Source organism: Nerophis lumbriciformis, linkage group LG16, assembly GCF_033978685.3.
Source record: "Nerophis lumbriciformis linkage group LG16, RoL_Nlum_v2.1, whole genome shotgun sequence".
In the NCBI taxonomy this organism is placed as follows: domain Eukaryota; kingdom Metazoa; phylum Chordata; class Actinopteri; order Syngnathiformes; family Syngnathidae; genus Nerophis; species Nerophis lumbriciformis.
The window spans coordinates 16,617,099-16,632,098 of record NC_084563.2 but is presented as its reverse complement, the minus strand read 5'-3'; the positions used below and the strand labels follow the sequence as shown (position 1 = coordinate 16,632,098).

Genomic DNA, 15,000 nt, shown 5'->3' with positions numbered 1-15,000 from the left:
CATTGTTATTCTGAAACTAACCAATAATAGATAAAATACTTCTTACCATTGATGCGACTTCTTGAACAGGTGCGGTACAAAACGGATGGATGGATTAAAAATGCATGCAAATGTTTTATATTTTGAACGTTATTTTTAACACTGTGATTACCAGCATAATTATTCATTACTAATCGTGTTAAGCAATGTCAGCTAAGATTTATCTGAGAGCCAGATGCAGTCATCAAAAGAGCCACATCTAGCTCTCGAGAGCCAAAGGTTCCCTACTCCTGTTCTCGGTTGTTGAGGAAATCAAATGAAATCCACATCTGTAGCCGACTTATGGATAGTTGGCAGAGATCCAGGCGTTAAAATGTGTCTAAAAGCCTGCTTGGTATTTTTATTTTTTTTACATTATTTTTACAAGGTTGTCCTCCGTGAAATTATGGGTGGAAACATGAGACGGCCAGTATGATGCAAAACATGAATCTGTGTAAGTCGGCATGCACGTGGATTAGAGCAGAGCTCTTCAATGGGGGATCCACAGAAGGGTCATGGAATTAGACTTGAATATATATATATATATATATATATATATATATATATATATATATATATATATATATATTATCCCCCTGCAATGTTTCCAAAAAATTAAATGCTATTACAGGGGAACTGCACTTTTTTTTGGTGAATTTACGAAAATGAAACAATGCCAAGATAATGCCGTTTAAAGTTAATAATACTAACACAGACACTCGTAAATGTGTTAGCATATTAGCTAATATTAACAATCCTAGTTTTGTTACATTACGATAGTATGTGCATGTTTAGTAAGTAAGAATTGTTGTAGTTGTATTGTAAAACTGACAAATATTGCTTGGTGCGATGAATGAAGAAACGCTATAGACAAATAGTAGACAAAACGGGATATACACTAAACAGGAAGTACATTTTCCCAAACCACAGCGCCTGCAGTAGTGTTGTCCCGATACCAATATTTTGATACCCGTACCAAAATGTATTTCACTACTTTTCGATACTTTTCTAAGTAAAGGGGACCACAAAACATTGCATTATTGGCTTTATTTTAACACAAAAAATATTAGGGTACATTAAACATATGTTTCTTATTACAAGTTTGTCCTTAAATAAAATAGTGAACATTCAAGACAACTTGTCTTTTATTAGTAAGTAAGCAAACAAAGGCTCATAATTTAGCTGCTGACATATGCAGTAACATATTGTCATTTTCCATTCTACTATTTTGTCAATAATTAAGGATACGTGGTAGAAAATTGGTTATTAATCTACTTGTTTATTTACTGTTGATATCTTCACATTACGATAGTATGTGCAAATGTGCATGGCTACACTACTACAGACATCACAAATGGGACGGTTTAGTAAGTAAGAATTGTTGTAGTTATATTGTAAAACTTACAAACGTTTCTTGTAGTCAATAATTAAGAAACCATACAAGTAGTAACGCTATGGACGGCTAAAAGACGGAACGGCACTTGCACTTCCAGTTGAAAGCTCTAGACAGAAGGGCACTGCAGCACCTGCTGTGAACAAAATTAGTCCGAATGATGGTGCCATAGTGCAAAAAAATAACACACCTTTTCAGTGTCTTTGCTTGTTTTTTTTTTGTTTTTTTTAAACTATTTGCATATGGCCGTCAGCGAAGAAAAATCCATAAATAAGCAGACGGGTTTAAAGCGTAGGAAAGAAGTGGCGGCTTTGGGTCCGGAATACACCTTAAATTTCTATATTCATGTTAGCATTTAAGATATTTAGCAATCCCGTTGCCAGCCAGCTATTAACGGCCATATAGTGTAGCTTTCCGAGTCAAGTTTTTTTTGTAGTTTTCGTGTTAATGTTTTCTTTCATTTAATTCAGGCTAACGTCAAATACGATCAGGTGGCACTGATACAGCTTCGTCAGATAAGTCACAAAGGACATTTTAATACCAAACTACTCGACTCCTTCCTGGAGCTACATCTTAAGGTCGGAACAAGGCAGGGCCGGGCTGCAGCCGGGGGTTCGCTTGGCGTCCTGAGACTGACATGGAGGCTATGAGCGCGGACAACTCTGACGCCTGATTAGCAAGGGTAGGCTAACCCCCCTGGTAATACTTCTCGCCAACTTCCAGACAAGGCAGGCAAGACAGCAATTTTTGTCAAAAAGTACCGGAGCATGAACAGTGTGTTAGAAATGTTCTTGTTTAAGTAGTCAAAAAAAAGTGTCTTTCTCAATTTTGTTGAAGGCTCGAGCAGTTTAATAGGCATTAATCGCACATATTACAAGCATTAGTGAGAAAATGCGCCAAAGGCGGAGCGTGTTGTTGGTTTATACACTGGACACAGTTAGGAAGGAGAGTGACACAGTTGGGAAGGGGGGAGAGCACCTGACGCAACAACAACTCTGGAACACACTGATCGTTAGACAATGGGGCCCTGTTAACTAGAACAGATAAGTGATACTTTCAGGATGGAGTACAAGGCACTCTCTCGACTTGAGAACTCATACCCAGATGCTGATTTTATTAATTTAGGTGATTTAAATCACTATAACCTCTGGAAAAGTATCACCAAACTCTTACCAGTTCATTAACTTCCCCACCAGTCGTCACAACACATTGGATTACTGCTACAGTAACACCAAACATGCTTATTCTGCCGTCTCCAAACCTCACGTTGGAAAACCTGATCACCATGCTGTCTTGCTACAGTGGACTTACACCACAAAGCTGAAAACAAACCTAGTTACTGTCGGAATTGTGAAGATGTGGACTGGTGGTGCACTGGCAGAACCACATGGCTGCTTAGAGGCCACATACATGAATATTTTTAAGGAAGCTACAACAAATATTGAGTACACGAACACAGTAAACGGCTATATAAACCGGTGCACTTCTATTTGTTTTCCCTTTCGGACCAATCTTGTGTTCCCTAATCAAAAGCCATGGTTCTTTGCAGACACACGTATGAAGGTCATGAGCCGGTGTGCAGCTTTCAAGTCAGGGGCCACCGAAAGTACAAGCATGCTCAATATTAGAATCAGAATCAGAAATACTTTATTAATCCCCGAGGGGAAATTCTCATTTTCAGCACAATCCTTTTCAAGACAGAACAGGAACGCTACAAAAGTCCATCAGAGCTGCCAAAAAGACAGGCTCCCAAAAGCTTGAAAAAAGTTACATGGGCAACAACCCAAGGAGTATGTAGCAGGGAACACAACAGAGTCGAAGTTATTGACTCCACCCTACCAGACACACTGAACATCTTTTACGGCATATTTGACAGACAGAACAGTGACACCTGCACAGTCCCCCTATAACCATGAGGAGACTACACTACAAGTAACACACACAGGTCCCCCAAGCTGTGAAAAAGGTGAACTCCCACAAAGTTGCTGGCCTAGATGGGGTGGCATCTAGAGTCCTAAAATCCTGTGCTGACCAACTGGCAGAGGTGTGCACAGACATCTTCAACACCTCTCTCATGCAGAAAACTGTCCCACACACCTTTTTAAATCATGTGTCATAGTTCCAGTCCCTAGGAAACCACATACAACCACAATTAATGACTTCAGGCCAGTGGTATTCACTCCGGCCATGAAGTGTTAGGAGATGTTGGTCCTTCACTCCATCAATTGTGATTCCAGACACTGTAGAACCCTTACAGTTTGTTTGCCGCACCAACAGATCGGTGGACGATGTGGTGGCTCTGACACTTCACACTGGAACATCTGGACACTAACACATACTCTTTTTTTGGATTACACCTCTGCCTTCAACACCATTCGGCCAATGAAGCTATGGTTGGGAAGCTGACCGACCTTGTGATACCAACACCCACCTGCAATCGGATACTGGACTTCCTAATAGACAGATCACAGGTGGCAAGAACAAGAACAAAGGTATCTGCTGAGCTCACAATGGGCGCAGGATCCCCCTGCCCTAACTTTTCTCACTGCACACATGACTGCATCTCCCCCCAGGACAATAACAGCATCATCAAATATACAGATGACACAACCATCCTTGGCCTCATCAGAAGGAGGGATGGGTCCTCTTACAGGGAGCTGGTCCACGAAGTCACTGTCTACGAAGAGGACAACAACTTAATTTTGAACGGACATTACATAGGAGGTAATTCTGGACTTCAGGAGGAAAGCCTTCCCGCCTGCAGCCTTTCCCCATCAAGGGTACTGTGGTGGAGCGGACTGGAAGCTACAAGTTCCTTGGTCTTTGCGTCACGGAAAACCTGCGCTTGGCCCAAAACCCAATCAGAACAGTGAATATAGCTCAGGAGCGGCTCTAATCAGTCTGCTGAAGAGACTGGACTCAAGATACATCAGCCTTTTACCCAGGCTTACAGAAGACTCGTTGAAAGCATCCTCAGTGTGGTTCGTAAACACCGTACTGTCTTGAGAGAAAACCGCTTCAACGGGTCATAAAAACTGCAGAGAGAAACACTGGCTCCAACCTCCCCTTCATGGACACACTGTACACACAGCGCTGCAGGGCAAAAGTACAGAGGATCCTCAGGGATGAACATCACCCAGCTCGTGCTCTGTTCCGGTGGAAGGACCCGGGTCACAACCTACGACATCACAGGCCAGAGAGTATCTCCACCCACAGGGCTTGCTACCATAACGGCTTTTTTCCCTGCTGCCGTGAGACTTTTAGCACAGGACATTGAGATGGGAAGGAAGTACTTCAGCCCACACCTCAGACTAAATGGACAGCTCACAGTGTGCAATATTAACCTCAAAAATAAAACAAAACAGTGTATTTATACAGTATGAACATGTGTGCAATTACCCCAAGTGCAACAAGAACACACATTTACAGTTTTATTTCATTGCATAGTGTTCCCCTCATGTTTTTACTTGTTATATAGCTGGGTTGCATATGACGTCATATCTGTTTTTCTTCTTGGCGGCCTAATTCACACGATGGTCAAGCAGCTTGAGCGTGGATATAAATCAAGGGCGAGTGAGTGTAGAGTTTAAGAGAACATGTTCTTGGGTGTTCCAGTCGTTCAAATAGAGATGGGAAAGAGCTTTCATGGAGTCCCAAAATAAGTAGTACTTAAAGGTAATAAAGTCAGGGACAAACAAAAGTGCATGGAAGGAAATGTCTCTTAAAAAATATCACTTTCATCATCTTGTGGAATACAATCGGACCATGCTCGTGTCTGCAGTGTTAACTTTGGAAAATGTTTGTTTGATTGGTTTGAGAAACTTTCTGACACAACCGCGTTTATTCTCTACTATATTAGTAGTATTTGAGAGCTAAACTAAAAATAAAGGACAATAGATGGCATTAGTTTGATCTTTTGTGGTTGCTATGACTAAATGAAGGAAGACATGCTTGTGCAAATAAACTAATGTCATGTTAAGACCGAGTAATACTTATTGTGATTGTTGGTATAATCGACCATTTTCATTACAGAAACTAAAAGCTTAGTTGTTGTTGTGCTTTATTTGACACAGATGACCACGTCTTTGGTGATATTTGTTTGCATCAAGAAAATATCCTTAATAGTATTATTAAAGAATTAACATTGATTGATAAAGTAAAAGAATAAATCTCTGGTAGGCTCAACAGCATATTTCCTAATCGTGATATCGCTAGGAAACATTGCTGAACAACAGGGACATATACAGGTATAGCTAAATAATGAGACACAATATGAACTTCACAGCATAAAAAAAACTGCAAACATGAATTGTAGATGAGACTCATATTTGTAGCAGGAAATCAACTGCAAATAAACGTATCCTTTTTGTCAGTGTCATGATCACAGCAGCACGACATTCGTTATGTCAATCAAATATGTTACTTAGCGATGCACATATAAATCCAACTTTGTCTTTCACCGATTGTTTAACTTGTGTACCCTCAGATGTAAAGACATTATGTACCTCCAATCGTTTCTTCTCTAAATCCTTGTGAGTGTAAAATGAAGTGAGATCGTAGTTGGCAGTAACGTTTTGGTGATGATAAATGGTTTAAATCTTAAAAAAAAAAAAAATATATATATATAGTATAAATCCACTCCATCCCATTTTAAATATTTATTTAATGATGCCTTTTATATTTGCCTCTTTCGAAATACTCCCTAATTTGCACTGATTCAGATAAATAAACAGTAGCCTAATGGGACTCTAGACCAGTGTTATTCAACCACTGTGCCATGAGATACAGTTTGGTGTGCCGTGGGAGATGATCTAATGTCATTTATTTGGGTTACAAATATTTTTTGCAAACCAGTAATTATAGTCTGCAAATGATGTGTTGTTGTTGAGTGTCCGTGCTGTCGAGAGCTCAGCAGAGTAACCGTGTAATACTCTTCCATATCAGTAGGTGGCAGCCGGTAGCTAATTGCTTTGTAGATGTCGGAAACAGCGGGAGGTAGCGTGCAGGTAAAAATGTGTCTAATGCTTAAACCAAACATAAACAAAAGGTTGAAAAGGCATTGAAGCTTAGGGAAGGCTATGCAGAACGTAACTAAAACTGAACTGGCTACAAAGTAAATAAAAACAGAATGCTGGACGACAGCAAAGACTCACTGTAGAGCAAAGACGGCGTCCACAATGTACATCCGAACATGACATGGCAATCTACAATGCACCCACAAAGACGGATACAAACCACTGAAATATTCTTGATTGCTAAACCAAAGTAGATGCGGGAAATATCGCTCAAAGGAAGACATGAAACTGCTACAGGAAAATACCAAAAAAAGAGAAACAGGCCACCAAAATAGGTGCGCAAGACAAGAACTAAAACACTACACACAGGAAAACAGCAAACAAACTCCAAATAAGTCAGGGCGTGATGTGACAGGTGGTGACAGTACACCTACTTTGAGACAAGAGCTACATTGATGCATGCTTGGTTATGGTTTAAAGTCAGATCCAACAATTGCGACTTTTTACTGTCAACTGAGTTTAGTTTTTTAATGATTTCTGCTGGTAGTGTGCCTCCGGATTTTTTCAACGCAAAAAATGTGCCTTGGCTCAAAAAAGGTTGAAAAACACTGCTCTAGACATATTGCCTAAAACCCAGAAGTGCCCGGGTGTGCCTCTTGGTCACGTGATTGCAACCCAGCTGTAAACACAGAGTTTAACTTCTGGACAGTTAATCTATTTTTTCACATCATATTCTTTTTCTTTTTTTTTTTTTTTTTTTTTTTTTACAGTGCCATTCTGTTTTCAAACTCTTGTTTTTGTAGAAGTTGACTCGGGTAGAAACGCACAACAATTCCTGTACCTGTGCATAAACATTTATTTAACTTTTAGGACCAGTTTAATTTAAAACACAATAACTATTTTATACAGTATATTAGGGTTGTACGGTATACCGGTGTTAGTATTGTACCGCAATACTAATGAATCATATTCGGTACTATACCGCCTCTGAAAAAGTACCGGTCCGCCCGTAATCGTAGTATCGACTCGATACTACTATGATTACGTTGCTATTTTTTGGCATCACATCTTCTTTCCTTTTTAAAAAAACATATATTAAGTTTATAAAGTCAGTAAATATGTCCCTGGACACATGAGGACTTTGAATATGACCAATGTATGATCCTGTAACTACTTGGTATCGGATTGGTACCCACATTTGTGGTATCATCCAAAACTAATGTAAAGCATCCAAACAGAAGAATAAGTGATTATTACATTTTAACAGTAGTGAAGATAGAACATGTTGAAAGAGAAAGTAAGAAGATATTAACAGTAAAGTAGATTAATAATTCATTTTCTACCACTTGTCCTTAATAATTTTGACAAAATAATAGAATGGAAAATGACACAATATGTTACTGCATATGTCAGCAGACTAAATTGGGAGCCTTTGTTTGCTTACTTACTACTAAAAGACACGTTTTCTTGTATGTTCACTGTTTTATTTAAGGACAAACTTGCAATAAATAACATATGTTTAATGTACCCTAAGATTTTTTGTTAACACAAAACCAATAATGAATTTGTTTTTGGTCCCCTTTATTTAGAAAAGTATCAAAATAATTTTGGTACTGGTATTGAAATAATGTTGGTACCAGTACCAACATATTGGTATTGGGACAACATTATAGTATCTATAAGTAGGGGGTCATCGGTAATTGTCTCCCTAATTTTGGGGGTCCCTACCCCAAACATTTGTTTCCTTTTGTTGCATTTCGTCACTGTTTTGGTCCACTCCTCTTTATACTCTCCAAACCCTAACTTGTTTGAGGCTGTCGCTTGGCAACTCGAACTTTTCAGTTCCCTCCACGTATCTTAAAGGGGTTCTGTTCTTATGACGCTTCTCCAGAAAAAGTGTACATTTGCTGCACGGCTGTATTAATGTAAACATACATGATTGTCCATAAACCAAACGTGCTATTTTTTTTTAACCCACTCACATCCAATGCTCGTAAGTACAAAAGTCCGATAATATCGGACTGCCGATATTATCGGCCGATAAATGCTTTTAAATGTAATATCGGAAATTATCGGTATCGGTTTCAAAAAGTAAAATTTATGACTTTTAAAACGCCACTGTACGGAGCGGTACACGGACGTAGGGAGAAGTACAGAGCGCCAATAAACCTTAAAGGCACTGCCTTTGCGTGCCGGCCCAATCACATAATACCTACGGCTTTTCACACACACAAGTGAATGCTTGGTCAACAGCCATACATGTCACACTGAGGGCGGCCGTATAAACAACTTTAACACTGTTACAAATATGCGCCACACTGTGAACCCACACCAAACAAGAATGACAAACACATTTCGGGAGAACATCCGCACGGTAACACAACATAAACACAACAGAACAAATACCCAGAAACCCTTGCAGCACTAACTCTTCCGGGACGCTACAATATACACCCCCCGCTACCCCCTACCCCCTTCCACCTCAACCTCCCCCCCCCCCCCCCCCTCTCTCTCAGGGAGAGCATGTCCCAAATTCCAAGCTGCTGTAAAAATAATGCACTTTGTGACTTCAATAATAAATATGGCAGTGCCATGTTGCCATTTTTTTCCGTAACTTGAGTTGATTTATTTTGGAAACCCTTGTTACATTGTTTAATGCATCCAGCGGGGCATCACAACAAAATTTGGCATAATAATGTGTTAATTCCACGACTGTATATATCGGTATCGGTTGATATCGGAATCGGTAATTAAGACTTGGACAATATCGGATATCGGCAAAAAAGCCATTATCGCACATCTCTACTCGTAAGTGATCACAATTGAGTCCCTTTATCAGAGATGAGATTAAATCACATCACAGTCAGTTAATTACTTGCCGCCCCAACAACCTTTTATCGGAGTAGTATGTATAAATCCAAACCGGGTGGGCTGGCGCTGCTTCGTACACGGCGGGGAAAACAACCACCCTCTCTTAATTTAGCAGTTAATTTCCGTCCGAAAGAGGAAACGGGCCTCAGAGATGTGTTAGATTGACAGACACGTAATCGTCTAAATCTGGATAATCACAGAGAGAAGCGCCGGCAGCTAATATACAATCAGTCCATGTCATTACGTAATAAATCATCAACAACATCTTTGAATGAATAGGAATCCAATCACATCAGCTGCACATGCAATCAAGTGACTTTTGTTAAAGCACATAATGGGGAATTTTCGGGGGGAATGCACGTGTCTAATAAGCCGAGGAGCCATGTTTGGGTGTCCATAATTGCCGTATTTGCATATATGTTTTGTTGTCTTGACATTTGGAGCTTGTGTATGTGCTAAAAAGTGACAGTGTTGCGTCTTCTTCCGGTCTCAGGTGCTGTGTTGAGGTCCGGTAATTGTATATTTTGAGGCGGCACTGGCGGAGCTCGAGAGGTTTTTTTTCCCCGAGCAAACAAGTCCTTAAATCTTGTTGGCAACACAATCAAGCTTGGAGGAAGCTAAGAGAAACATCACTTGGCATCCTGATTAAAAGAGAACAAAAAAAACCACATCTGTCGTTCTGTATTTGCAGATTGCAGCCGGTCCAGCTGTGCCCGGAGCGCCCCCTGCACCATCGCAACCCGGAGGTGCTCCCGCGCCGCCGCCGCCGCCGCCCCCGGGTGGCTGTCCGCCACCGCCACCACCCCCGCCTCCTTTCCCGGGCCATGCTGGCGCTCCACCGCCTCCGCCGCCGCCGCCTCCCCCGGGCGGGGGACCTCCACCTCCGCCGCCACCACCCGGGTGTGGGCTCCCGCCTCCTCCGCCTTTCTTCGGAGGCCCGGGCGCCCCTCCGCCGCCCCCGTCCTTACCCGTCCTCAAACTGCCGTACGGGCTCGAGCCCAAGAAGGTGTACAAGCCGGAGACGGTGATGAAGAGGGTCAACTGGAGCAAGGTACGCCAACAAAACACTGAACACAAAAACTTTGGTGATATTACCGGGAAAAACTCACAATTTGACCACCCTAAAGTCGTACAAAAGTTACAAAAGTCAGTGTTCAAAAACAAGAAAAAAAAAATGAGGGTTATTTTATTTGAACTAAGCAAAATTATCTGCCAATAGAACAAGAACATTCGGCTTGTCAAGGCTTTCCAAAACAAGTAAAATTAGCTAACCTCAATTAATTGAAAAATACCTTAAAATAAGTATATTCTCACTAATAACAAGTGCACTTTTCTTGGTAGAAAAAAAAAGAGACCTTTTTGCTCAATATTATGAAAAATATTCTTAAATTAGGTAAATGCTAGTGGCGTTATCTTGACATATTGCTATTTTTTTTCATGCTTGAAGTAAGAAATTATTACTTTAAAAAGTTGTTTTATACTTGTGAGTGTTAATCTTAAGGCCCAAGCTGTTTGTTTGCATGCCTTTTTTTATTTATCTTTGCTATTTGGGCTTATTGGACCCTAATTAGAATAAAAACTAAGAATTATCTTTGTATATGATGTACTTAGTCCATAAGTACACAAATGTGTACTTCATGTTTAGTGACATGCTAATTCTTATTTTTACACTTTTTTTTTCCAAATACCACCAGATGGCAGTAAAAGTGTCCACATAAGTGGCCATAAGACCCCATTTCACTAGTGTACACAATTTTGGAAATAAGAGCTAAAAGGTGTTGTCCACACATGTGGCCACTAAGCCTTTATAGTTAATGACACAGCTTTGCATCAGTTGATATTCTAGTTTCATGCATGTTTTACTCAATATAGGTCATAAAATCTCAGCAACAAGCTGTAATATCTTACTGAGATCAATTAGGACCAAAACCCTTAAAAAAGTAAAACACTAACATAAAATCTGCTTAGTGAGAATAATGATCTTATCAGACAGAAAATAAGCAAATATCACCCTTATTTGAGATATTTCCTCTTAATTAGATTTCAGTTTTTGCAGTGTAGAACAGGGATGTCAACACTGCAAAAAGTCAGTGTTCAAAAACAAGAATAAAAAATATAAAAATTAGAGGTGTTATTTGAACTAAGCAAAGTTATCTGCCAATAGAACAATAATATTTGGCTTGTCAAGACTTTCCAAAACAAGTAAAATTAGCTAACCTCAATGAACCCAAAAATACCTCAAAATAGGTATATTCTCACTAATAACTATACTACTATATGAGTATATATTTTCTATTGTTTCATTGAAAATCCAACAACAAAATCCATTTGACTGTCATCCGTTTTAATTATGAGACACAATTGTGTCAAAGTCATGATTTTTTTTTTTCATGCTTGAAATAAGAAATTATTACTTTAAAAAAGTAGTTTTATACTTGTGAGTGTTGATGACACAGCTTTGCAACAGTTGATATTCTAGTTTCAAGCATGTTTTACTCAAAATAGGTCATCATAACTCAGCAACAAGCTGTAGTATCTTATTGAGATCATTTAGGACCAAAACCCTTAAAACAAGTAAAACACTCTAACATAAAATCTGCCTAGTGAGAAGAATTATCTTATCAGACAGAAAATAAGCAAATATCACCCTTATTTGAGATATTTCATCTTACTTAGATTTCAGTTTTTGCAGTGAAACATGCGGCCCAGGAGCCAGGTCGGGCCGGCGAGATGAGTTTGCTAAGTGTACAATTGAGATGCATTTTTAAGTTAAAGAAACTGTTGTTCTAAATGTGTCCACTGGATGTCACATTAGCAATTCTGTTAGGCAAGCAAATAGTTTATACCAAACAAGAGTTACACGGTAAAGCAGGGCTGGGACTCCCTGGGAGAGCATGTCCCAAATTCCAAGCTGCTGTTTTGAGGCATTTAAAAAAAAATTAATGCACTTTGTGACTTCAATAATAAATATGGCAGTGCCATGTTGGCATTTTTTTCCATAACTTGAGTTGATTTATTTGGTAAAACCGTGTTACATTGTTTAATGCATCCAGCGGGGCATCACAACAAAATTAGGCATAATAATGTGTTAATTCCACGACTGTATATATCGGTATCAGTTGATATCGGAATCGGTAATCAAGAGTTGGACAATATCGGGATATCGGCAAAAAAGCCATTATCGGACATCTCTACTCATTATCTAAACTAAATGCAGTTTTTTCTACTGATATCATCTATACCTCTATAGTATATTTTCACAATGGTGAGAAAGCCATAATCAAATTCGGAATGAAAATTCAATGAAATGTCCAGCTTTAACGGTTAGTATAGTTTTCATAGCGGTGACACCTTGACCCTGGAACAGATTAATTCCATGTTCAGTATGTTTTTACATGTAAAAATAGAGAATGAGCAAATAACTATTTAGGTTTCCAAACTACAGAATTCTTCAAAACTAGGGATGTCCGATAATACCGGACTGCCAATATTGTCGGCCGATAAATGCTTTTAAATGTATTATTGGAAATTATCAGTATCTGTTTCATAATTATCGGTATCGGTTTCAAAAAGTAAAAATTATGACTTTTTAGAACGCCGCTGTGTACACGGACGTAGGGAGAAGTACAGAGCGCCAATAAACCTTAAAGGCACTGCCTTTGCGTGCCGGCCCAGTCACATAATATCTACGGCTTTTCACACACACAAGTGAATGCAAGCATACTTGGTCAACAGCCATACAGGTCACACTGATGGTGGCCGTGTAAACAACTTTAACACTGTTACAAATATGCGCCACACTGTGAACCCACACCAAACAAGAATGACAAACACATTTTGGGAGAACATCCGCACCGTAACACAACATAAACACAACAGAACAAATACTCAGAACCCCTTGCAGCACTAACTTTTCCGGGAAACTACAATATACACCCCCCAACCCTACCCACCTCAACCTCCTCATGCTCTCTCAGGGAGAGCATGTCCCAAATTCCAAGCTGCTGTTTTGAGGCATGTTAAAAAAAAAAAATGCACTTTGTGACTTCAATAATAAATATGGCAGTGCCATGTTGGCATTTTTTTCCATAACTTGAGTTGATTTGTTTTGGAAAACCTTGTTACATTGTTTAATGCATCACAACAAAATTAGGCATAATAATGTGTTAATTCCATGACTGTATATATCGGTATCGGTTGATATCGGTAATTAAGAGTTGGAGAATATCGGATATCGGTAAAAAAGCCATTATCGGACATCTCTATTCAAAACTGATAAGGCTTTCTTGAAGTAAGTCATTGTACTCAATAAAATCTATTTAGAGGACTTCTCATTAAGTCGACACTCACCATGCGAATATTCCCATATGCCAAAAGTAAACAATCTCCCCTATGCAGATGCCCTTAAGAGTGGCACATATTTAGCATAATTAAGTTATGTTAGCCTCCCATCTTATTTGAATAATCATTTCACATAGCTCTTTTTTTTTTCTTACTGACGATGAAATAGCTTTTGCTGCAGGATTGTAAGCATTAATACATTTTTGTGACTTCACTTGTTTGACCTTGAATTTCCAATAGAGAAATAATTAAACCTCATTTGACATTTCCTCGCCGTTATTAGCAGGATTTGAATGGACGCCATTCATAACCGCTTCTCCTTTATCTCCCTCTCCATTTCATACTTTACACTTTCTGCAATACATTATTCCTTTTCAGAGTAGGTTATACACTTCTGTGACCTTTTTAAAACAGCGTGTATGCAAATGCATGTTGCTTCATTATACAGAAACAGGATAGTTATTTAAGCTGTCAAACACTGAAAAAATACGAAATTTTGCATTTGTTCATTTAATACGGCGGTGTCCAAACTTTTTGACGAGGGGGGCCCCCGCATTGGCCGGGGGGCCGGAAGCTGATTGCTTTGTATATGCGTGTGTGTATATATGTATGTGTTTATATGTATGTGTTTATGTATATATACATATGTACGTGTACATATTATATTAATATAATGGATATATAATTGATATATGAGTTGAGTTGTTTTTTTTGGAACATGCATGCATACAACTTGATCATAATTTCCATGTTCGAAAAGGAGTAGGAAGAAGGAGAGCTTATTTAATCCTACCCCTTTTCCTTGACATAGCAGTTGCTAAAACTTTTCTTTACTTCCTGTTCTCAATTTATTCACAATATACTCCATAAGTAATAACATTAAAAATAAATAATTAGTGAAACAAGTTCTATTTCATATGATGAGATAAGTAATTTTATCTAGAAAATTAATGGATGGATGAAATAAATTCAGAATGTTTATCGTGGCTCTTCTTCTTTGTACTTTGTAAACACTTTAAGCTTGAAGAGTTTCTTGAAGTGGATCATATTAGTATATTGTTTGATTTATGTGCTTAATCCATTCCATCATTTAATTCCACATACTGATATACTGAAGGTCTTAAGTGTTGTACGTGCGTACAAATGTTTTAAATTAAAATTTTTCTCAAATATTATATTTCTCCTCTTCTGTTGAATAATTGTTGTATATTCTTGGGTAGCAGGTTATAGTTTGCTTTGTGTATAATTTTAGCTGTTTGCAAACTCACTATGTTGTGGAATTTCAGTATTTTTGATTGAATAAATAAAGGGTTTGTAAATTCTCTATATCCAACATTATGTATTATTCTGACTGATCTTTTT

The 15,000-nt window shown here is 38.8% G+C and overlaps 1 protein-coding gene across 4 annotated transcripts in view; it reads left to right on the top strand.

Annotated features, from left to right (window-relative positions):
- Positions 1-15,000, top strand: part of diaph2 (diaphanous-related formin 2) — a 1,014,494-nt gene that overhangs the window by 424,316 nt on the left and 575,178 nt on the right. For all 4 annotated transcript variants that reach the window (XM_061976707.1, XM_061976705.1, XM_061976704.1 and 1 more), the window contains one exon: positions 9,989-10,348. In XM_061976707.1, coding sequence (XP_061832691.1) covers positions 9,989-10,348 — 360 coding nt within the window. The remainder of the gene's footprint in view (positions 1-9,988; positions 10,349-15,000) is intronic.